General features: G+C 38.8%; 1 protein-coding gene across 1 annotated transcript in view; it reads left to right on the forward strand.

Annotated features, from left to right (window-relative positions):
- The window catches only part of GRM7 (glutamate metabotropic receptor 7), a 1,001,339-nt gene that overhangs the window by 308,897 nt on the left and 665,865 nt on the right, over positions 1-26,577 (forward strand). Inside the window, exon 2 of the mRNA XM_027769777.1 lies at positions 18,340-18,556. Coding sequence (XP_027625578.1) covers positions 18,340-18,556 — 217 coding nt within the window. The remainder of the gene's footprint in view (positions 1-18,339; positions 18,557-26,577) is intronic.

The following is a 26,577-nucleotide window of genomic DNA, read 5'->3' on the forward strand; positions in this document are numbered from 1 at the left end:
GGCATGGTTATACCCCTAGGGGTGGGATAGGGTTGATTTCTTAATTTCTCTCTCTCTCACTTTCTCTCTCCATCTCTCTAGCAAACACAAATGACCTGTATATAGCAAACAGACAACAAACAAACAAACTAAACAGCTTCTTTCATTTTTTGTATGTGACTATGATGTGATTTTCCTCTTGCAAAAATAGTGGTTTAGCCCAGTGGTCAAATGTGGCAGTTTTGACTCCTCACTCTTACAAAACATACACATGTGTGTAAACACACACACACGTGCACGGAAATATTTTCAGTTGCCTGGAGACATTTTTCTTGTGATAACTGGAGAATATTATGCTGGCTGGTGGGCGGAGCCATGGATGCTATGACTCACCCTGTTGCACAGATGGCCTTTCTTTTCCCCAGAGCCCTCCACTCTCTAGCTCCACATGTCAGTGGCTCCAGGGCTAGAAAACCTTGTTCTACAGAGATATATTTGTATTGATATATACCTCAGAAGGTGGGCCTTTAAACCAGACAGTTATGCAGGCCCTTGGGGCCTGAAAGAGATCTAGGATCGTATCTAATAAATATAAGAAATGTTGGGAACCAGCAGTTAACGTAATGGCTATGTCGCTGGACTCCCACGTAGTCGACCGCAGTTGGCATCCTGGACCCGGTGGCTTAAAACTCACGCCAGGCACGTGTGTGTGCGTGCCCAAGATCCTGAGAAGAGAATGGAGGAGAAGGGATTGCGGCGTGACCATCCTCCCTGGGGGGTGATTTCTCGCTTTCTGTCTCTATGTCTCTGTCTGTCTGGCGAGTGCACGCACCCTGTAGCGAAAACCTCTCAAAAAAAAAAAAAAGAAATGTTAAGCACATATTTGTTTACTTTTTGTATCTTAATATATGGTTGTTTACAGGAATTAATCCCAGATTACTGGCCATTGATAGGAAGAACCCTGAGAGGTGACAAAAAAATATTTTTCTCCCTCTTCTCTACACCTCTAATAAAGTGAGTGCCTATCATGCCTGGGATACTGTATTGAGAGAGAAGGCCTCTCGTACTGTGCCTCTGAATTTCGTGGGCATATTGAAGGAAGTACTGGTGCTATCTACAGGAGTCCTCAGAGAGTATATTTATATGTGAGGGGCATCAAAGAGCTTACGGAAAATTAGAATTAAAGTGTGCATTCATTTTAGTGCAAAAACTTTTTGAAATCCATGCATACTTCTTTCATAATTCACATTTTTAATGAACTTTTTGAAGACCCCTCATACTACACACACACACACACAGAGCCCTGAGCCCAACCCACACACGCAACCCATGACTAGGGTGTCTAGCTCAGTAGATAGCCCCAGGCAAAACAGCATTGTATGTTAGAATGATGTGTGCAGATTTCATTGTGTGGATATTTGACCTTTGACCTGGGATATATCTTGGTATATCTTACATCACCCTTCTTCACATGCAGAGAAACAGTCCTGGAGATTTCGTCTAGGCTGATGTGGGCCACATGTATTACTGCAATGTTAGCTGCTATAACCCACCTGGAAGTCTCAGCTTTTTCTTTATTTTTTATGTCCCACAAAGAATGGGATGAGACAAAATCTTAGTGATATTTTATTTTCATTCCTATGTCTAACATTCACCAGTGATGATGTGTGTACGATGACTAGAGTTTTCACTTTCCCCAGCAAAAGTATCATCATCTTCACTGTCATTATCATCAGTAACTGCAGTCTTGGGAATAAGCAATTAGCGTAATGGCTGTGTTGCTGGACTCCCACGTAGTCGACCGTGGTTCGCGTCCTGGACCTAGTGGCTTAAAACTCACGCCAGGTGCATGTGTGTGCGTGCCCAAGATCCTGAGAGGAGAATGGAGGAGAAGGGATTGCGACATGACCATCCCCCCTGGGAGGTGATTTCTCACTTTCTATCTCTGTGTCTCTGTCTGTCTGGCGAGCGCACGCGCCCTATAGCGAAAACCTCTCCAAAAAAAGATGTGAGTAACTATAGTCTTTAATGGTTTCCTCTCAGAGATTTTGATAGAAAAATACATTTCTTTCACTTATGAAGCCTGGCCACACCTTGATAGGGTGTCTCACCTGCTCCCATTGGTCAATATCATTCTGAGTCAGTCCTATAGTTAAAAGAATCCTGTGTTCTGATTGGCTAACTTGTGTCATATGTGTCAAGCCATAGTCCACACTTTATAGTCACATCTAAACCACAGGAAGTCAGGCAGGAAGATAGGTGTTTTTCATTGTAAATAATGGAGCTATAACAGAACAAAAGGTGAATGTGTGCTTGATGGACAAGAACAGTGACTATGGCAATATTTGTGCCTATTATAGATTGTTACAAAAATTCATGAGATATATGTGTAAAGTACTGCACATTACAGTACCAGGCATTAATGAAGATTTAATAGAATGATAATAACTAAAACAAAACCAGCCAGAATTCTTTTTCTTTCTTTCCTTCTTTTCAATTTGACAGAGGGTGCATGCACTTGCCAGAGAGAGAGATGGAAAGCAAACACCCTTGTCGGGCATGGTCACGCTGCAGTTCCTTCTCCTCTATTTTTCCCTCTTTTTGGAATTTTGGGCATGCATGCACCTACGCACATCTGCCTGGTGTGTTTCTCAATTCACCAGGTCTAGGACTCAAACCATGTAATCTAGCCATGTAAGATCCAGCCACCTTCACCACCAGGCCATGGGCTGGCCCGTCAGCATTCCTTAAACACGGACTATAATAAATGTGATTTGCAATCTACACATAAAACTACTTGGATCTGAGCAAAACATTGTATACCACTTCAAAAATGTTGAAGGTTGGGTCCAATAGGTAGTGTGATGTCTGAGGCACTGGACTCCCACATGGCCCACCATGATTCACGTCCCTGACACAGTGGCTTGAAACTTACACCAGGCGTGTGTCTATGCATGCCCAAAATCCCAGGAAGGGAATGGAGGAGAAGTAGTTGTGGTGCAGCCACCCCTCTGGGGGGGGGGTGATTTCTCATTTTTCTCTCTCCAATGAGTGCATGCACCTTATGGCAAAAACCTTAAAAAAAAAAATAGTTGAAGGCGTTTGGTGTTACGCAGTTAAATAGATGAAAAACTAGGGAACCAGCAGTTGGCGTAATGGCTATGTCACTGGACTCCCACGTAGTCGACCGCAGTTCGCGTCCCGAACCCGGTGGCTTAGAACTCATGCCGGGTGCGTGTGCATGCGTGCCCAAGATCCCGAGAGGAGAATGGAGGAGAAGGGATTGCGGCATGACCATCCCCCTGGGGGGTGATTTCTCGCTTTCTGTCTCTCTCTGGCGAGCGCACGGCCCCTTTAGCAAAAACCTCTCAAAAAAAAAAATAGATGAAAAACTAAGCAGAAACAAGTTGTAGTAATTGATGATAACCTCTGTTTTGAGTAATTTAAAGTAGAGATATTAAACCAATTCCGAATTATTAGTTATCCCTCAGTACTTTGAAATAAATAATATTAATACTACCAAAAATCAGAATTGCTGCCCAGTCATCCTAATCTGCGTAGAGATATTATCTAGAGAGAAGTATAAATAGAAAGAAGTGTGCTTCAAAGAATGAGCCTGAGTTAGTCAACTATTTTTCCTTTTTAGGAGGATCCATATCAATAAAGCTTAATAAGAACTAAGAGTGAAATTACTGCTAACTGTGAACTTAATAATGCCCCACTGGGAGTTCATTAATATCTCAACAGGTGCACTGAAGCATTATCTTAATTGCACACGATACTTCCAAAAATTGCCTTTTAAAGTTTTATGGAAACTGCCCTCTGAAACAAGTACATTTTGTATACCCTTTCCTAATTATGTAAATTCCTAGGAGAAATGGAACTTTATTCACCTTTCCAAATATAAGATTTTTCTCAGGTGACTGGCCAAAGGTATGACCTTTACAATATAAAGAGGAATAAGGTCTGAAGGACTATGTTTCCAAACTTAAGAAGATCTTTTGCCTAGTGGCATTTGACCATATTAGTAGTTGTTATGGAACAACTTTTTTTTTAATTTGCCAGAGGACATAAGCACTTGCTGGAGAGAGACAGAGACAGAGAGAAAGTGAAAACGCACCCCCCAAGGGGCATGCTCATGCCACAGTCCTTCCTCTTCCCTCTCTCCCTCCTTCAGGATTTTGGGCATGCACACACATATATCCTACATATTTCTCATCATCCAGGTCTAGGACTTGAACCCTGTGGTTGGCCATGTGGACTGAGGCCATAGATTGGCCCAATGGCATACATATAAATTTAGAAGGGCTCAATATTTGATCTTGTATGTATTAGAAAGGGCATAGAACTATTTTCTCTAGATGTATTTAACATTTCTTCATTATTCGTCCTCTTCTTTTTTCTTCTCCTCCTCTTCTTCTTTTGACCTGACTGACAGCAGCAATGTTAACGTAAAAGAAAGGTATTTAGGACCCAGGACCCCAAACACATTTTCTGCTAGTATCTAACAGCTTGTTTTCTGGGAGCAAAAAGAGCTAAGGAGGAAACAGGGCACAATCACCTATTATTCTATTATTATTATTATTAGTTTTAGTTTTAATTTTTTTAAATAATAAATCCTAGTATGACTCCCAGAGACAGGCTAAACCCTAGGCCCCATAGTACCTGTTGCCTAGAATGATCAGATGTGTGACCTGAAGGGAAACACAGTCAACATTCTCCTAAACGACTCCTTTGGTTCCTTGACCTTGGAATGTCCATCCAAATGTTAGCTTTCTTTTTCTTACTTTCCAATGGTGAGGAAGAAAATCCTAGGGAAAGTATATCAAGAAAAAGAAAGGGTGAATGAGCATGTTTGCCCTGGTATCTAAGGCTGCCCATTAGGGACCTACCCAGGGCAGGAATAACTAACTGCCAAGGGCTGTGGGTCTCCCTTACCACACCTACCACCTGAATGTGGAACACACCAAGGGACTCTGTTCTTAGAGTTACTCCCCTTAGTTATTTCCTAGCTTATTTATTCCTTCCATATATACTGTTGCGGTCCCTATTCTATGCCCAGTGAGTGCTATCCACTGCCAGAACACTGGTAAATAGTATTTATCCTCCCTGAAGAGAAGTTCCCTCAAGGAAAGTAGAGAAAAAGAAACAGATCATTATAGAGCTGTTTAATTAGAATTGCTACACTTGTTACCAAAACCCTATCAAGTTGCAGAAGAAGTCACTTGACTTCCCTGCAGACTCACTGCGCTTTCTAGGGCAAACACTGGAGAGTTGGAGACAACCTTCAGCGGCTCCTAGTGAAGAACGTGTGCCCCAAACTGGATATGACTTACCTCTTGATTATTTTTTCAGTCCTCTAAGATAACCCAGTAATTTCTGATGGTAAAATATAAACATTGCTGTCTTCATAAGGTGTATCTGATGTGAGTTATTTAAGTATTCATTTTCTTCTTTTTTTTTTTTTTTAAGAGAGATTTTTGGTATAGGTGTATGTGCTCACCAGAGACAGAGAGACAGAAAGCCAGAAATCATGCCCCAGGGGGATAGGCACCCTGCAATCCCTTCTCCTCTGTTTTCTTCTCAGGGTTCTGGGCATACACACACACATGTGCCTGGTGTGAATTTTAAGCCACCGGGTCAGGGACTCAAACCATGCTTGGCCACTTGGAAGTCCAGCTCTTTCACTACTATGCCACCTGCCTGACTTCCATTTTATTCTTGAAAGTGATTTTATTCTAGGGTTGTTTTTCTAAGATTGATAGAAATACTTAAAATCATGTGTTGGAATAATATTTTGAAGGTTACATTATGGGGACTAGCAGGTGACATAGAGGTTAAGGCCCTGGACTCCCACATGGCTGACCACAGTTTGATTTCCAGAGTTAGAGGCTTGAAAAATCACACCAGGTGCATGTGTATTCATGCCCCAAATCCCAGGATGAGAATAAAGGAGAAGGGATTGTGGTGTGGCCATCTTCCCTGGGGGTGATTTCTCACTTTCCCTCTCACTGTCTCTCTCTGTATCTCTCTTGGGTAAAGTACATGTGCCCTAACACAAAAACCTTAAAAAAATTAGATTACAAAAAAAGAGATTTTTTTTTTGGTTGATTTTAAGGATTAAATATGAATTTAGGAAATGTGACCTATGATGACTTGAAAAATTATGGGCTTTATGGCTATCTTCGCTCATCTGCTTTTTTATTGTTTAAAAATATTCAGAAAAATTGATTTCAACATCAATTTTAAATGATCATGTAGAGGCATTAGAACTGTTCTATCTCAGAACTTAATGATTTTCAGCTGTTATTCATCTTTTCTTCGGTGTTATCTGACTAATGTTTTGGTAGACACAATTGAATAAGGTAAGGTGAGAAAATTTTTCAGCTATTTGAAGACACCCATAGTAAAGTAAATTCAATATTGCACCTACCTGGAAGGCCACCAAAGCATAGAGGACTTTGGAGATGCCGTTGTTAACTGACCTACGATGGGAGGAGAGGCCACTCAGAAAGAAACGAAGCCATTTCCTTTGGTAATTTAGAGGCAATGTGAACACCAGGTAGGCCTGGTAAGCAAGGGACGTTTATCTTTTCTAGTTCTGTAGTTTGATCATTTGACTACATTTTATATCCCATGAAATTCTTAAAGTTCCAGAACTTTCTGGCTCAAATGAGTAGATGTGAACACAGATAAATAACCAGCCCTTGTGCTTAAAGTTGTGTAGTTAATCTCCCAAGAATGGTAGGTCTTTCCAGCTACCATAATATAACTTAATATAAGGCAATAAAACCACTTTCCTATAAATTACTGGGTTGTTGGAAATGTCATGATGCATTTTAGCATAGAATAACAGAAAAAAATACGTCATGACTTTTCTGACAACCCAGTAGTAAACAGAACAGAACTTCCATGTAAATAGAACAAAATGTCAAAAGAGAAAAAGCTATGTAAAGTTTACTTTTCACTAGAACCTTATTAAGAGAAAGTGTTAAAACCACGTGGGTACCTGTAGAAACACAAACCATTATGTCTAACCAGTTCAATTATTGTCATTTTATTCCGACTGAGAAATAGCATATTTAGTAACTTGAAGATAATACACTGACAAAGATTAAACTTCTTTTAAAATAATAAAATGATTTATTCATGAATAGTAAATTTTGTAAATTAAGAAAAGGCAATATATATGTAGTTCTCTAATTTTTATAGTTACTATGTTTATGTGGGCATAGTTTTATATAAAAATACATAAAAGCGATAATGATATACAAGCAGGGTTTTTTGTTGTGAAAACAACTTATTTAGCTATCCATTTAAAAAAAAAAGCAAAACTGTAGTTTTTAATCTCTAAAAAATAAATTTTACATTACTAACATGTTTAATCTACAAAACAAATATACAAATGTATAGTCATGAAATCTGAGGTCCAACATGCACAGTTAAAAGGTCCTTCTTATCACTGAAAACCTATCAGCTATAAATTACAATATAGAAGAATTCTATGAAAACGTTTTTGGGGCCAGTCCCATAACCTGAGGGTTAAAGGAACCAAATATCAAACAGCTAGCCAAGGTTCAAGTCCAGACCCTGAAAGACTGAAAACACACTTAGAATGTGTGTGCATGCTCAAATTCTCTAAAATATGGAGAAATGGAGAAGAGATTGCAGCAAGACTACGTCCCAATGAGAGATGGGGGGGTGTAGTCTCCCCCATATCTCTGTTTCTGGAAAACACACATGCCCTTTGGCAAATTGGGAAAAAAATGGAAATTATAGCAAATGTTTTTATATGCAAACTGTGAATAATACTAAAAACGGCATATTCCTCTTTTACATTAAAATTTATGTAGTTATTTTATAGGCATATCGGTAGACATAAAAGGTTTTGTTGTATATATACTTTCAAAGAAAAGAAACTGAAAATATTTTTAAGAAATTAAGTTAGTATAAATAAATGGCAGTGTTCATTAATTTAATACAGGATAAAGCAATATATGAGGCATATTTGCAAATGAGTAAGACTGAAAAACACTGGATTAAAGTTTAGTTTTTCTTTTTTACAGTTTATTTAACTTAGCCAGACATAGGCAATTAATTCAGGAATGCACTGTTATTGGTAAACTGTAAATTTATATTTACCATGTATTTATATGGTAAGTGTGCATTTATGAAAGTGAGACGCAGTGGAGACATTTATTAAACTCTGTGAAAAAAAATCACAGGGTATGTGAAAAAGAAGTAGTACTTTCTTGACATGTATTTTTTTGTTCTTACACCTTAAACTAATCTATTCAGATCCAGAAACATGTTAATGATATACACTACAAATTTAGAAATGCTGAAGAGAAGTCATTACTGCTGTTGAGTTTGACCAATATGTCACCCTTACTGCATTCTTATAGTGTATTCATGTTACATACTTCTTAAATGACATGATTAAGTGCTATAGATATTTGATTTTTAAAACTAGTGAAAAGAGAATGGAAGAGCACCAGCATTGTTAGTGTTTTGTCATATTTGCACTTTACTGTATTGAACACTTCAGAACCACTGAAGAGAAATGGTTGGACCTACAGTGATCTTAGAAAGATCATGATGTCTAGGGACGAGCAGTTAGCGTAATGGCTATGTTGCTGGACTCCCATGTAGTCAACCGCAGTTTGTGTCCTGGACCCGGTGGCTTAAAACTCACGCCGGGTGCATGTGCGTGCGTGCCCAAGATCCTGAGAGGAGAATGGAGGAGAGGAGATTGCGGCATGGCCATCCCCCCTGGGGGGTGATTTCTCTCTTTCTGTCTCTCTGTCTCTCTCTGTCTGTCTGGTGAGCATACATGCCCTATAGCAAAAACCTCTCAAAAAAAAATGATCATGATGTCTAGCATAAAGTAGCAACCCACAGCTTTTGGAAGTTGTAAATTAACCTAAAAGATCAATATAAAAATGATGAATTTGATCTAAAATCGTGCTTAAAGTTGTTATACTTAGTGTTATAGAAGTCCAAAAGTCTATAATATTCTAGAAAGTAGTGATTTTAAAAAAATCCCTTGAAAACTTGATCTCTGTAAAGTCTTGGATGCCAAAAAATATATTGTACATATGGGAGTGTTAATACATACATAGGTGTGTTCTCTGAAGATATTCTATATCTCCAAGGAATTACTTACTTTTTCCTCCCAAAATGAGATTCTAGAACCATATACACTTCAGAATAATTTGCCGTCATAACTGAAGTTATAAAGGTACTTTTGTAGGTGATGTGACAGCAAAGATGCAGAGAAGAAAATGCTCCCTGACATTGGCTCTAGCAATGATATTTTTGGATATCATATGAAAATCCCATGCTACAGAAGAAAAAATATGTAAATGGAGCTACATCAAGCTAAAAATCCTCTGTAAAGCTAAGAAAATACTCAATACGAGAAAAAGACAAGAAATGAGAGAAAAGAATTGCAAACTATCAGATATATATTATCTGATAAGGGATTAATTTCTAAACCATGTAAGGAATGCATACAATACAATATCACAAAAACATATACCTCAGTTAAAAAAGGGGCAAAAGGCAAAAAATGGTATGGTGATTAAGGTACTGGATACCCTCATGGTCAACTGCAGTTTGAGCCTCGAACCCAATAGCTTGAAAACTTTACCGGGCGCCTTTGCATGTGTGCCCAAACTCCTGAAAGGAAAATGGAGGGAAAAGGATTTGGCATGGCCATCCCCATTGTGGGGGGGAGATGATTTCTCACTCTCGCTGTCTCTCTCAGTTGAGTGCACATGCCCTATGACAAAAATTCTAAAAATAAATACATAAATAAACAAACAAATAGGGCAAAAGACCTCAATAAACATTTCTCCAAAGAAGACATACAAGTGACCAACAGGTATTTAGAGAGGTATTCAGCATTGCTGGTCTTCAGAGAAATGCAAATAAAACCACATGGAGGTATAGAGGTATAGCCTCATACTTGTTAGAATGACTCTTATCAAGAAGACATGACGTAAATATTGATGAGGGAATAGCATCATGGTCCTTCTTCAGTAGGTAAAAAATAAAATAGCTATGTAATATCTCTCTATCTTTCTCACAAAGAAAATAAAAAGTTGTAAGACTAAAGGTATATAGTATGGCAGAAAAAACAATAACAACACACACACACACACACACACACACACACACACACAGTGGTTAACTAGTTTATGCAAGGAGAGAGAAATGTCTAAGTGTATCAGGTACCACAAGTGGAAAAACATAATATAAAGGGAGGGAAATGTAATGCTTCCTCATCAGCATGGTGCTCTGGGAAAGAGGGATTACGGTACAGGGATTAGGAATAAAGGCTTTAGAGATGAACTGAAAGTGGATTCCAGCTCTGCCATTCACTTTACATAAATTTAGGAATGTGTTTTTATTTCTCCATGCCATTGCTTCTTTAAAATCATTTTAAAAATATCACTTTGAAGTGGTTTTGTGAGGATTAAAATAAGATAATGTGGACCAGCAGGTTGTGTAGTGGGTTAAGGCTCTGGACTCTCTCATGGTTGACTGTGGTTTGAGTGCCAGGACCATAGTTTTTGAAATTCACACTGGGCATGTGTGCGTGTGTGCCTAGAATTCCAGGAGGAGAATGTGAAAAGGATTTCAGTATGGCCATCTCTCTGGAGGGATGATTTCTCACTTTCTCTCTCTCTTTCTGTCTCTCTGGAGAGTGCACAAGCCCTATAGCAAAAATCTCTCTCTAGGAACAAACAAAATATTAGGTAATACTACACAACATTTAGTATGGGATCTCATATATGGGAAAAAGCTAAATGATAGTTTACATTATTATAATTATTTTGTTATTGTTCATAGATTAATTTCACCTAGACTTTTTGAAAAAGGCCGATTCAATTTCCTAGATAAAAAGCAGGAGACCCTATAGTGGTAGCAAATGTAAAGGAGATGCTTTATGGAAAATTGGCTGTAAATGGTGAAACAGGGACTGGGTAATGATCCCTAGATACTGTGAAAGAGAGTCACATTTATAAAGAGGAGACTCTGCCAGATGGTCTAGAAGTTCCCTCTTGATTCTGAGTCTTTTTTTTTTTTTTTGAGAGGTTTTTACTATAGGGCACATGCGCTTGCCAGAAAGAGAGAGAGAGACAGAGAGACAGAAAGCGAGAAATCAACCCCCAGGGGGGATGGCCACGCCACAATCCCTTCTCCATTCTCCTCTTGGGATCTTGGGCACACACATATATGCACCCAGCATGAGTTTAAGCCACCTGGTCTGGGACTCAAACTGCAGTCTACATGGGAGTCCAGCAACATAGCCATTACGCAAACTGCTGGTCCCCTGAGTCTTTTTAAATCTAAAAATATATAGTATGATTTCAAACTAAGATTATATGTTGACAAAATAATATTTTGAATTATAAGCTTAATTAACTATACTTTTTTAAAAAAAATAAGTTAGAATTAATACCATTCGGTTTTAAAATATTCACTGTTGAGAAACAGGAAAAGAGAAAGCAATTTCCTCACTATCTCTCCATTTTCCTTGAAATTCTAGATGATGTTATTAGAAAAGAAAGCTAAATGAATTTTTATAATGTGTTTTGCTTACCTAGAAGTCCCAAGTAAAGACGCTGAAAGCTATTACAACTAATAAGAATTTTAACAAGGGTGTTAAGTCACAAACATTAATAGATTCCTATATACCAGTAAGAAATAGATAGCAAAGTGAAAGTTTTATGTCATACATAATACAATCAAAATAATAATTGTTTGAAATAAAGTTAACAAGCAATGTGTAAGACTTACACATTGGAGACAATAATGTAATTTTACTGAAAGAAAAGGATAAACTGCTAAATGAATGAAAATAGCTCCTTTCTCATATGGCAAGATGAAATGTTGTAAATGTATTAATTAGCCCAAATTAGTTTATAGCTATAATGTAATTCTCATCAAAATATAAATGGAACTTTATTGTAAATTTGAAAAAAGATTATTTTCAACCTTATGTGGAAAATTAAACACATGTAACTACCCATGGTCATTTAAAAAATAACAATTCCAAAGAGGGAATATGTTGCAACTAATATAGCCTTAAAATATTCTAAGCATAGGGACCAGCAGTTGGTATAACGGCTATGTAGCTGGACTCTCATGTAGTCGACCGTGGTTCGAGTCCCGGACCCAGTGGCTTGAACTCAAGCCAGACATGTGTGCATGCGTGCCCAAGATCTCATATACATATTCATATTCTAAGCATGGAACCAGCAGATGGCATAATGGTTATATCACTGGACTCCCACAAGGTTAACTGCGGTTCAAGTCCTAGAACCAGTGGCTTAAAACTCATGCTGGGCTCCTGTGTATGCATGCCTAAGATCCTGAGAGGAGAATGGAAGAGAAGGGATTGTGGTATGGCCATTTTCCTTGGGGGGGCAATTGCTTGCTTTCTGTCTTTCTGTCTCTCTAGTGAGAACACCTGCCCTATAGCAAAAATCTCTCTAAAAGAAAAAAAAAATGGAAGCTTCTAAAAGCTAAAATAGTAAAGACATGTAAGACAGAAAAGTAGAATAGAATAGTAAAGGCCAGACAGTGGCACACCAGTATTTCAACTGGACCTTCATGCGAAAAGTCCTGGGTTCTTGTACTGAGAACTCCCTGAGCATACCCAGCACACATGTATGCCCATGATCCAGGATGGTGAGACTAGAGGTGGATCGCTCAACGTGAAGTTGCTGTCTCTTGTGCTTGTCTCTCTGCCTTCTCTCCCTCTCCCTTTTTTCTATTTTTTTGAAGAAATACATAATTTTTTTAAAAGTAAGATCATCAGGACCAGCAGTTGGCATAACGGCTCTATTGCTGGACTCCCATGTAGTCAACCATGGTTCAAGTCCCGGATCCAGTGGCTTAAACTCATGCCGGATGCATGTGTGTGTGTGTGCCCAAGATCCCAAGAGGAGAATGGAGGAAAAGGGATAGCGGTGTGGCCATCCCTCCTGGGGGATGATTTCTCTCTTTTTGTCTCTCTGTCTCTCTCTGTCTTTCTGGCAAGTGCATGCACCCTCTAGCAAAAACCTCTCCAAAAAAAAAAAAAAAAAGTAAGATAATAAAGAATACTCCTAAAGACTCAAATGGAGGCCAGTGGGTGATGTGGTAGTTAGGATGTTGGATCCCCAGATGGTCTACCACGGTTCGAGTCCAAGACCTGGCAGCTTACTTTCTCTTGTTCTCTCTGGTGAATTAAAATAATAATAATACTAGATACAAATTAAATAATTATAAATATAAAAAGTCTCAAAGATTTTTAAGAATTGAATAGATATCAAAAGCTGCTCTTTTCTGTTAGTGAATAACGGATTAATTATTTCATAAATCATGCTGGAACAGGGAGTGTTAATCATTTAGGAGGAAAAATACAGAGTTTTGTTTTAACTTATATAAAAACCCAAAAGAACTTTCATGTAGAGAAAGATTTAAATGTAATCTTCAAATATTTCTGTCACGAGAGGAAAGGATATGACCAGTATTTTAAGGAAATATAAATGTATACACAGAATTAAATTAATTGTGAGGGTTTTGTTTTGACTTCTAATGATAGCAAAACTTGAAAAGGTTTAAAGAATAAAAAAGATTAGTTTTGGTTAGGTTAACTATCCACACAGCTGGATATTTTGCCGCCAGAAAGAGAGACAGAGAATGATCAGAAGAAAGAAGGGAGAAAGGCAAAACAGACTAAGATTCATACTTTAATAGTGAATAGTTGATATGTGCATACCCAGATAAATACACACAAAAAGTGAAGAGATAGGCAAAATTTAAACAGGGATCAAGGCATTAAAATTAATTTATATTCTTAACTTTACTTGTCTATATTTTTCATGATATATTGTTAATTTTTAAAAGAACTATTTTATTCAACTTTATTTATTTATTTAAATTTGACTAGAGAGGGACAGAGAGAGAGAGAGAGAAGTGAGAAAGCAAGCCCCCAGTTCCTGAATTCAAACAGCAGTCTGCCAAGTGGGAATCCAGTGCCCTTAACCAGCATGCTATCTGTCGGCCCCAATGTTGTTAATGTTTTTAAGAAAAATGCATAAACTCATTCTGTACAGAGTAGGTGTTATTAGTGCTGTTTGGTACACATTAAAAATAAGTTTCTGCATGATAGACAAATGTTTATGAAGAGATAAGAATAGAAATATGACAATTTAGTCCCATGATAAAAATGAAAGGTTTTTTATTGAGTTGGAAGAAAAATGTGCATTTTCTCTGTTTTTCTTTTTTTTTTTTTGGAGAGGTTTTCGCTATAGGGCGCGTGCGCTCGCCAGACAGAGAGAGACATAGAGACAGAAAGCGAGAAATCACCCCCCCAGGGGAGATGGCCACGCCGCAATCCCTTCTCCTCCATTCTCCTCTTGGGATCTTAGGCATGCACGCACATGTGCCCGGCGTGAGTTTTAAGCCACCAGGTCCGGGATGCGAACCGCAGTCAACTATGTGGGATTCCAGCGACATAGCCATTACACTAACTGCTGGTTCCCTTTTCTCTGTTTTTCTATGCAAAAAATGCATCATCACTTTTCCTACAACCCAGTAGTTTTCTTTGTTTTTTTTGGGAGAGATGTTTGCTATAGGGAAATGCAGGAGACAGAGAGACACAGAGAGAAAATGAGAAGTAACCCCCAACAGGGGGTTGACCACGTTGTAATCCCTTCTCCTCTATTCTCCTCAAAGGATTTTGGGCATGCACACGTGCCCAGGGTGAGTTTTAAATCACTGGTTCTGGGGCTCAAACCGTGATCAACTGTGTGGGAGACCAGCGATGTATGCCATCTGCTGGTTCCCCCAATAGTTTTCTAAATTAGAGAAAGAAGGCCTAAGAATAGATTGGATATCTAGTCTTACATAGCTAAAGTATTATTCCACTAACTTCTTTTTTTTCAAAAGATCATAACCATAACATTTTTGATCAGTGCTTCTTTGGTGTTCATTTGCCGGGAAAAGCAAACTAAGTCTTTTGAGTTGAGAATAGCGCATAATATTGAAATCCACAGACCAGTTACGTAAACTATAGAGGACAGTATCAAAGGACTTTCTTTGCCAATGCTTTCATGACCTTAAAATATTATGGAATTCTGAGACCAATAGATGGCGTAATAGTTACTTTGCTGGACTCCCTTGTAGTTGACAGTTCGGGTCCTGGAACTAGAGACCTGAAACTCATGCTGGGTGCACGTGCGTGTGTGCCCAAGATCCTGAGGAGAGAATGGAGAAGAAGGTATTGCAGCACAGTCATTCTCCCTAGGAAGTGATTTATTCCTTTCTGTTTCTCTGTGTCTCGCTGACAAGTGCATGCACCCTATAGCGAAAATCTCTCTAAAAAATTTTTTGTGTGTGTGTGGAATTTTGTGTTAACCTGAGAATCTTGTATACCACTAATATATCTCCTGCCCATATGATAGTACTATAAAAAAAGAAAAAGAAAATAAAGATCAATTCTCCTTTTCCATAGAAGACTGGCAAGAAAGGAGGATTTTCAACAGCAGAAAGAGGAAATTTAACTAGGTAATCAAGGGGAGTGTGGAAGTTGATTACTAAAGTTGACTAATACCATTTCATTAGCCCTACGTAGCAGTTACAGCGTACACCTCAAAATATTTCCTCTATAGGCTTAAATATGAATTTCAACACAAATAGCAAAGCATGTAGCATGATAGCTAAGGAAATATGTATCATCCAATTTCATAGGTTACATAAATTCTCCCAGTCCTTCGACGCTTAATGCTAGAAGGGATATCCCTAAAAAGCAATCTTTTTATCACAGAAATGAAATCCATTTAGTCTTTCATTCTTTATTCTAGCCCCATTTTATGCAGAGCATCAAAATAAGTATCAATGGTTGGAAGACAGGCGCCTGATCCTAAAGGGAAATGCGGGTTTTCAGGCAGGAGATATTTCTTATTTACACTGGAAGGGATAGACCATAGATAGCAATTGTTTGCAAAAGCTGTATGGTAATGAGAAAAGAAATGTGTTTCACCACGATTTTCATTACTAAACATTGGGGCACAGTTTAGAAAATGCATTTGCTTCGGCACATTTCACCATGCTGTGGTTTTACAGCAGTTGCATCAATGCAAATTCAGAAAGAGGGCTGCATGTGTCTTTGTTAGCACCCTCTCGATGGTGGGAAGGGATTTTGGCAGGGAAGGCAACTGTGCAGCAGCATGAAGGTTTTACATTCCCACCAGCTGAAATGTATGGAAATGTAGTGACATGCTTGGCAGCTTCTCTTTTTACTTCTCGGAGGGAAAACATTCTTTCTCTTTACTCCATCCTTCCCTTTATTTTGTTTCATTTTTGCCCAAAACCTTTATTCAGTTTATATTTTCTTTATCTAAAATGTATAGCCTTCAAACTATACAGGACAAATAGATAATGCATTCTATTAAATTATTTGTTTGGGACCAGCAATTGGTTTAATGGTTACGGTTAAAGGCCCAGACTCAGTGGCTTCAAACTTATGTCGGATACATGTGCATGCATGCCCAAAATCCCAGAGGAGTTTAGAGGAAGAAGGGATTGTGGGATGGCTTCCTCCCTGAAGGGGTGCTTTCTAGCGTTCTGTCTCTCTGTCTCTGTCTCTCTGTCTCTCCAGTGAGTACATGTACCCCATAGCAAAAAATCTCTTTTAAAAAAATTTGTTTAAGCTTTACCAGGGCAATTAAATGAAATGTTTGAACAACGATCTGAGAGTAACCAGTAAAATAACTTTCAGTGGCTATGTCATCAGTGCTGTGGGCACAAGTCAGCTTGGACTCAAGCAACCTACGGGCCTTCCAAGTTTTATCCTTACTATTAAAATGTTTTAGTAGTAGCTCAGCGAACATCATAATTGGAGGTTTGCATGAAGGCACTGGGCAGTTTCAGGTTTGAGTGGTGATCTCTATTTTATGACTTTGTTACCTATGCTGCTTCCAAGGCTCCAGGTCCTTTTTTGTAAGCAAGTTTATAACAGTAGTAGAGTATAGAATATTTGGTGAGGGTTATGTAAGGTGATGCAAATAAAACCTTTAGAAGATTTTTGCAGCTCTTTCAATGTATGGAATTTGATTTACTAAAATCAGTGGAATACTCAGATAGCCCTCACATGAGCCTAAGAAAAAACATTACACTGCCTAAGGGAAGTAATTTGATTGTTGTTCAGGAACTGACTGTGGCCTTGGGATGATTCCCATAGGCACAATTTCTGGAGCTTGTTGGCCTGTCTAACCCTGCCATGTGAGGTGGAAGGTCAAAGAGTGCTCTAAAGAGAAAAGATTTAAGATTCAGGCTCCACTCAGACAGCACTCTTAACTCTGTCCTAGAGCCAAAACGAGAATTTAGAAAGTTTTGAGGACCATGCTTCAGGGTGCAAGGACCACTGTGGCGAAGGCCTTGGGGTAGGGCACCCCCTCACCTGAGACTAAGGGTATTACTCAGCTACTTGTTCCTTTGATGAATATATTAGAACCTAGAAAAGAAAAAAGCAAAATTAAAAAAAAAAAAGAATACATTAGATAACATATACAGCTCACTTGGATATTTCCTTGCAGTTCACCAGAAACCAATGAGTGTTTACACAGCTAATGATATTCATCCATGTTCACTGGCTTCGGCAACTAAACCAGTCTCGCCACACATCCCAGTTAGGCTGTTGCGTCTTTCTGTCCTTCCTTCTTTCCTTCTTCCTTTCCTTTACTCTCCTCTCCTTTCCTCGCCTCTCCTCGCCTCGTCTCGCCTCGCCTCTCCTCTCCTTTCTTTCGTTCTTTTGTTCGTTCTTTTCTTTTCTTTTCTTTTCTTTTCTTTTCTTTTCTTTTCTTTTCTTTTCTTTTCTTTTCTTTTCTTTTCTTTTCTTTTCTTTTCTTTTCTTTTCTTTTCTTTTCTTTTCTTTTCTTTTTTTCTTTCTTTCTTTCTTTCTTTTCTTTCTTTCTTTCTTTCTTTCTTTCTTTCTTTCTTTCTTTCTTTCTTTCTTTCTTTCGTTTATAAGAAGGAACATATAAGATACAATATTTGGTACAATGGTTCTGAATCCTTTCCCCTACTCACGCAGAACCCTGACTTTGTCATTCCCACACCATCCTCCTTCCCTTTTCCCGAGAGGAAATACATAAAAGAACCAGGTACAAAAGCTAAACTTTTGTGTCACTAAGACGCAGATGACAGCATGTCGGTGGTCTAAAATGACACGGTGGCGTTTGGCAGAACTCACATCCCTTTTCAGCCCCAGCCCTGTCTTGTGAGTAAGTGGTCGTGACTGAAATGAGTCTCTCACCCCCTGACGGTGTGCTCTCACGTGGTGCTTTCTTGTCTTTTCAGATCCCTCAGATTAGTTACGCGTCGACGGCTCCCGAGCTCAGTGACGACCGGCGCTATGACTTCTTCTCTCGCGTGGTCCCACCCGATTCCTTCCAAGCCCAGGCCATGGTAGACATTGTAAAGGCGCTAGGCTGGAATTACGTGTCTACTCTCGCATCCGAAGGAAGTTATGGAGAAAAAGGTGTGGAATCCTTCACGCAGATTTCCAAAGAGGCAGGTAGGAAGACCTTGCAATGATCGAGTTGACTCTCTTCAAACATCTGTGGTTCGTAGGGCTCTCTTCTGAGGTTAATAAACATTATAGGTACTTACCTGGTCCCCACTCTCACATTCCCCCAAGTCCTCTGAAATGCTCTTGTAAAGTCTTCATTGATAGCACTTTGTAAGATGTGAAACTGATGTCTCTTAAGTACTAGCAGAAGCAGCGAAGAGAAGAAAATATGTATTAAGTTGATATCTTACTTCTGCAAAATAGGTAAGCTGGTGTATTCTAGCCTGTCTGTGGAAACCTGGGAAAACATGGCCAGATGTGCCTCTCTGCAAAATCTCTACCTTTCTGCCCTTCTCCTAAATAGGGAGAATCATTTAGAATTACATGAACCCAATTTAGGTGCTACTTTGAAGAACAGAAATAACTCCAAATGACGTAAACAAAACAAAGTTAAATGCATTATCCAGGCGATAGAACGTTTTTAGAGAAATACTCTTTCAAACTGGAGATCATATTGAAGAAGATGGTTCTACTTTATAATATTTGGGACAGATTCTTTTATGTTTGTTTATTTAGCTCAAATTGGAACTTATGAGCTTCAATGTTTGGCCAGCTGTCTTCCATTGGACAGAGTTTGAAAAATGAAATAAAATTCTCACACTTAGGAATCGTGACAATCAATATCCACATTTCCCCATATGGGTATATTGGATTTACTAAATATATATAAAATGTGCATGCTCGGAAATTCCTGTATGGTTCTTAGGGTAAAATCAGGTCTTTAGTTCTTTTTGTTGTTGTTTTTTTTTTTTTTTTTTTTTTTTTATTTCTCATCCAATTCAGATGGTTACTGGCCAGACAGTTAACTGACTGTAGAAACAAATAAATAAGCAAGGCATTAGGCATGGAGATCTGCTTCATAAGGGAAGAAATGGTTTTAAGTATTTGACTGTAAGACTACAGATATACTCAGACACGTGACGCTTCAGGACATAGATGACATGTCTGCACACAAGAGCTGAAAAATGAAGCCAGGGCTTGTGTGTAAGTTCCACGTTTCTCTTTCACCATCATTGTTAACTGTAATTTTAGAAATGCACTGGAGATCTTGGTCATTCTTACCCTTTTTCTTCTGACTGAAATATTCTTACTCCTAACACTGTTGACTGGCTATCTCCTGATCATTGACAAGGCTCATTCTAAATGCCATTTCTAGGTCTACACACACAAATACACACACACACACACACACACACATATACACACTCATACACAGACTTCTTTTATTCTGTTGGCTTTACTTGGTGTTTCTAGGTAGCGTCTTTCCCAAAGTACTTGTTAATATAATTTCTTGTTTGGGGATTTTGTGTTTGTTTTTATTCTAGCATATCTGCAAGATTTGGGGAAGAAATCATGTGTCTCATTCGCTGTTGTGGCCCCAGCTGCTGTGTTCCTAAGGGAAGCATTTCTAGTGTAATTCAGTTAGGAACTTTCTGATTAAGAAAGAAATCTTAACTCTGGCCTTGTGGCGTGCTGTGATTTATAGTATTCATTAACAATTGACTTTATAAATTCCCAAAGAGATACCTAATCACTTTTGATGACTTTGTTTTTATTTCTTTTTTCATTTCTTTGAATACTGCTTTGATCAAAATTAAGGCTGGAGGCTGACTTAGAGAAAAATATCTAAAACATCAGAATACCAGCAAATACATAAGACAAGATGAATAGATAATATGGGTAAGATAGAAACACAAAGCTAAGATAAAGTTCAGATGCCATTTTGCACTACATAATTGATACAAGTGGTTCTCAAATTCAATACTGAAATTCATACTGGATAAAGGAAAAAAGGACACTACCCAATCTGTTGCAAAGTTTGCAGCATTCATGAGGTCAAAATCGTATTAGTTACATAGTAAAGGACAACTTTTCTTTCCTTAGAATCAAGATAAATGTTTGCTCTGATTCTTCACAAGACTGTGTTTTATATAAAAAAAAAAATCAATGGTGAGTTTGATCTAGTTTTTCCTGGTGCCATTTGATAGAAATTTAAGACATCAGTAGTCCCCCTTTATCAGCCTTTAGTTGTAGTCATAAGGCTTTTCATTTTAGAAGCTGAATTACTATTCTTATTAATATGCTTTCATCACATAAAAAGTGTAAGACCAATCAGAAGTGAGTCATTTGCCTTGTCGTGTGTGTGTGTGTGTGTGTGTGTGTGTGAGAAAGAGAGAGAGAGGGAGAGAGTTAGAGAGAGAATAAGTATAGGTTCAATGATGCTGTTTCTAGGTACTGCTTGCTGGTAGAGTCTAGAAGGATTTCCATTTTTTTCTAAAAGTTTGACTTTGAAGATTGTGATTGTCTTTTGTAAATGGCTTCCTCTCCCCCTTTTAAAATGATTTAGTTCCAAAATTTATTTTATACTGAAGTCCTAAGGCCAAGATTACTTTTTTTAATTTCTAATATTTTTGGAGAGAGTTTTCTTTTGTCATTTTTTTTTTCTGTAGGGTATGTGTGCTTGTTGGAGAGACAGAGAAAGCTGGAGACAGGAAAAGTGAGAAATCTCTACCCCCCAGGGTGGGATGGCCACACCACAATCTCTTCTCCATTCTCCTCTCTGGGTAATTCCCAGGAGACGTCCATGTTACCTGCTTTACAGTGTGGCAGTATGTCAGGATGTGTTCCTGCCGTGGTCTCAGCCCACATGTCAGCTGTTCAAAACCTAAAGGAACATTTGAACTACCCTCTTTTAGTCTTTCATGGCAATTATGTAATACAGTTATGTTGATCAGTCTTATAATTACCTTTATTCAAATAAATTCTAGCACTTCTTTGTAATCGATACTTTCTTTACCTTGGCCGAGACTATTCTTTCCTGGAATAATGAGACGAAGTCTTAACTGACTGTTATTTTTTTAAAGAATTATTTATTCATTCTACTGGTATTATTTTTCAATTTGACCAGAGAGAGAGAGAAAGGGAAAGTGAGAAAGCAAGCCACCAGGTCTGGGACTTGAACCATGCTTGGCCATGTGAAAATTCAGTGCCCTTAACCACCACACCACCTGCTGGCCCCTAACTGATTATTATGAACAGTTATTCAGTCTTCAGTTTTTTTAGCTAGTCGGATCTGTTTCTTAGGGGTTTTTACAGTATTGCATGCCTCCTGCAGTCACAGATGCAGCATTCTATGTCATTGTGTCCCTTGCTAATTGCTGGTCTTCCCCTGTTTACTGAAAACTCTATGACAGCAAGACCATGGTCTTGGGTCCCTATCTTCTAGCATAATTCTTAATTTATGAAAGACAGTCATTTGGCGAGCAGGTGGTATGGAGGTTAAGGCAGGTGGATCCCACCTGCTGACTGTGCAGTTCAAATCCTGGACTCAGTAACTTGAAAACATGGCAGGCTCATGTATGTTCATGCCCAAAATCCTGAGGGAAAAATGGAGGAGGGGGAATTGGGGTGTAGCCATCTCCACAGGGGGTGCTTTATCACTTTCCCCTCTCTTTCTGCCACTCTCCTTAAAGTCCACATGATCTGTAGCAAACTAAAACGAATAAACATAAAAGACATTATTTCTTATGGGAAAGAGAGAAGAAATGATGATTCATTTTTCCACCTTTACCTTTTAGAAAAAAGAAGGCATAAAGAGGAAGCATTTACCAGATGTTATTTTGCTTGGAGGCAATAAGAAAGTAAATGCTAGATTTGTTTATTACAGTTGCTCTCAGCCTGCATTAAAACCATTCTTCCCTCGCCTCACTGCCATTCAAGGAATGAGTTGCACGATGGTGCAAGAGGGTTACAATTACCAATTACCACCCTTGATGATTTTGAGAATTTTCTTTTTTTTTTTTGTTTCTACCTGTATCTTGGTGTATATGGAAAGTTCTGACACATTTTAATAACAAGACGGATTATTATTCTTATAAGATGTTCAGTGCTACTAGTTTTATTATAGATACCAAACAGTTAAGGACTTAAATTTTAACACACAGACTCACAGAACTCTTAGCATTTCTTTTGTCAGTAGGTGTGTTTAAAACCCAACTGTAAGTTCCTTCAGGAGACATATTGTATTTAATTTGGTTTCAGATCCTCAGTGACTCACACAGCATTTTAGATGTTAACTCATGCTCAATTTCTTGACATCCTTTTTCTCATCATCAGTACAATGATCTAAGTTCTAGGGTGCGTTTTATTCACGTTGGTTTACAGCCACAGTTTTCCAGTCTTCCAAAATAACCCCTCCCTATAGTACCCATTCACTTACGGAGCTAATCTTTCGAAAACACAGTCATTTCAGTTTCCATTCCTGCCTTCTCATGCTGCTGAGGATTAAAAGATGTTGAACAAAGGGGCCAGCAGATGGTGTAGTGGGTAAGGCTCTGGACTTCCATGTGGTCAATTGTGGTTAAACTATGGAACCCAACGACTTGAAACTCACACCAGGTGTATGTACGTGTGGGCCCAAAATCCATACAGGAGAATGCAGAAGGAGGGATTGTGCTGTGGCCATGTCCCCTGAGGGTTGTTTTCTTGCTTTCTGTGTCTCTGTCTTTCTCTCCAAAATCCGTACAGGAGAATGCAGGAGGGATTGTGCTGTGGCCATGTCCCCTGAGGGTTGTTTTCTTGCTTTCTGTGTCTCTGTCTTTCTCTGTCTCTCCAGCAAGTACACAAGCTCTGTAGAATAATCAACCCCCTACAATAAACAACAACAACAACAAAACAGGTATTTAACATGGATTTTGAACTCCTTCATTACCTGGTGACTGCTTTAATCTCCAATCTCACTCCTACAATGATCCCTTATAGTTCCCACCTCAGGTCCCCATATATGCACTCTGACCACTTTCAACCTTCTGTGTGTATCAGGATATTCTGTACCTTTGCAAATGTTCTGCTTTCTGCCTAGACTGCCAGCTAACTCAAATTTATTTTTTCAATATACAACATCTTGGAGAAAGCTGTGTCTTATTCTTGCTGTCTCCATAGTCCTGTTTTGTTCTCAATCTTTCTCTGTAGTCCTATTTTGGACTGTGATATATACCTTTAAATTTTTTTTTTTTTTTTTTTTTTAGAGCATGTGCACTTGCTGGAGAGAAACAGAGGAAAGAGAGAAAACAACCCCCTCTCCAGGCTTGGTCATACTGTAATCCCTTCTCCTCCATTTCTCTCTCCTTTTCATTTTTTTTTCTTTGGTGGGGGGAGGTTTTTGCAATAGGGCGTGTGTTCTCACCAGAAAGACAGAGAGACAGAAAGCGAGAAATCACCCCTCGGAGTGATGGCCACACCACAATTCCTTCTCCTCCATTCTTTTGCAATCTTGGGCACACACACACACACATGTAAATAGTGTGAGTTTAAGCCACTGGTCCAGGACTTGAACCGTGGTGGACTATATGGGAGTCCAGCAATGCAGTCATTACGCCATCTGCTGGTCTCCTTTTTGAGTTAATCGTGGGCATGCTCACACACACACACACACACACACACACACACACACACCAGACATGTTTTACAAGCTCAGTTGGGGACTTGAACTTTGCAGTTGGCCATGTGGGATCCACTTGCCTTAACCAGAGCACCGCCAGCTGGCCATACATTTATCTTTCTAACAACACAGCAATTTTATTTTATTTTTATTTATTTATTTATTTATTTTGCTAAAGGGCGCGTGCACTCACTGTCCAGACAGAGAGAGAAAGTGAGAAATTACTCCTTGGGGGGTTGACCACCCTGCAATCCCTTCTCCTCCATTCTCTCGACGTCTTGGACATGCATGCACAGGTGCCCAGCATAGCACAGTATTTTTAAGTTAATTTCCATTAAAAAATTCATGGAGAATGATCAATTGCACACATTTTGATGTGTGTATACCACTGCAGAGCTAAAAATCCCCAGCTATTCAATATGTTCCCAACCCCTTTAAAGGTAGGTCACAACTATGTAACTCAGTCTTGACTAATTAAACATACCCATCATAATCAAATCAAGATACAGACATGCGAAAAAAGCAGGGGCAGTGGAAAACCCATCTCATCAGCAGTAGCAGCAGTATTCACTCTCCCTGGTAGGTGGGAAGTCCAACATCAGTTGGCTGCATAGCTCAGTCTCCACCGTCCCTTCCCAGGAGGAACCGCAGCCCTAGTGCCCAGCAGAGTTGTTTCCATGGCTTATTTGTTTGCCTGCTTGATTGATTGATTGATTGATTGGCTAATTTTAATTCTGACAGCCTACCACTTTTCATTTCTGCTCATTTTCCAATTTTGATTCCCTGCCCTTCCCTATGATTCTGTGAATTATCCAATAGAATTTAAATCATTTTCCTGCTTCATCTAGACTTGCTTGACTTCTGTTCTTTGCCCCAACACTCATTAATATAATTAGTGGTGTCTCTTATGCCTTGTTATCTTATCTATTAGAAAATAAGCTTTTTGAGGACAGGAGGTGTGGTGTATTTGACTTTCAACACTATACCTTGGGTAGTGCACAGCATAGACTAGGTTCAATAAGTGTATATTGAATTTTAAAATAATATCTTAATGATATTAATGATATGAGTGGTGATGACCCTGAGGCTCTACTGGTCTAGTGAAACTGTTGGCAAGTTTTCGAATTCTAATGTTTTAGTGACTATTAATCTGCTATACTAAATTGATTTTATGGAAGAAAAAATGGGACAACACATCTGGCGACAGGCTCATGCAATTTACACCTGAGTACTTTGTGACAGGTACTGTTCTAGAATAACAACGATAAATGATAATTATAGCAGAAACCACAACAGAAAAACAAACAAATCACGGCTTTCAAAGAGTAGAAGTGTAGATAGAGAACAGTGAACACAATCTGGCTGGGACATGTTACAATGGGGTATTCTGGAAGAAGGTAGATATTTGTCTAAGCCCCAAAGAAGGTAATTACTTGCCTAAGCCCTGAGATAAGTAGGAGTTAGTCAGACAAAGCTGACCTGAAAGGCACTGTGGATGACATTATGGAAGAAATAAGGATGCTAAAAACACAGAATAAAGTTGTTAGGTAGTTTCTATTTTCAAATTATTAAGAAAAAATCATGCTTTGAAAATTTGTATGACTCCTAAATTAACACAATGTTAAATTCTTTTAAGCAACATACTAAACATTCTAAAAAATGTTCTGGCTCTTGAGCCAAGAGCCTCAGGTTGTGGTCCTAACTCTTCAAATAACTCACTAGAAACCAGCATATTGCTTCTCTGTGTTAAAAAATAAATAAAAATCACAGGGACCAGCAGTTACCGTAATGGCTATTTTGCTGAACTCCCATGTAGTCGACCATGGTTCAAGTCCTGGACCTGGTGGCTTAAACTCACACCAGGCGTGTGTGCGTGTGTGCCCAAGATCCTGAGAGGATAATGGAGGAGAAGGGATTGCGGCGTGGCCATCCCCCCTGGGGGATGATTTCTCGCTTTGTCTCTCTGTCTCTCTCTGTCTTTCTAGCGATTGCACACTCCTTATAGCAAAAACCTCTCCAAAAATAAAAAAAAATCATCAGCTATGTGCTGAGAGAATTTCTCTCTCTTGGTTCAGATAGTTCTCAGATGCCTATCATTCTCATTGCAAAGGATGAGTTCCTCCTAGATAGACTGTCATTGTTGGTGTAGGACCAGAAATAGATGTTGCAGTGCTTTTGCTACATGAAGCAACAGATGATAGCAATTCTTCCTCATCTCTCCCACCTACCTTCGCTGTACCTGAGAAGCATGGAGGGGTGGGGCATGAAAAGATTAGTAGAGTAAACTTCTCTACTGACCTACTTGGAAATGACCACCAGGTGATACGTGTGCTAAGGAGAGAAAAAAACATGGGATCCCGGTATAGAGTAAAGATGTCATGGAAAGGAACATAGCTTGTCTAAAATTAGAGGGGTAGATGTTAATAATCTTATTTATTTTTAAGAACTCTGTTGCTGGGACTAGCAGTTGGCATAATGGTTACGTCTCTAGACTCCCACGTAGTTGGCCGTGGTTTGAGTCCTGGCC

This window comes from Tupaia chinensis, unplaced genomic scaffold (genome assembly GCF_000334495.1).
Source record: "Tupaia chinensis unplaced genomic scaffold, TupChi_1.0 Scaffold000089_1, whole genome shotgun sequence".
Lineage (NCBI taxonomy): Eukaryota > Metazoa > Chordata > Mammalia > Scandentia > Tupaiidae > Tupaia > Tupaia belangeri.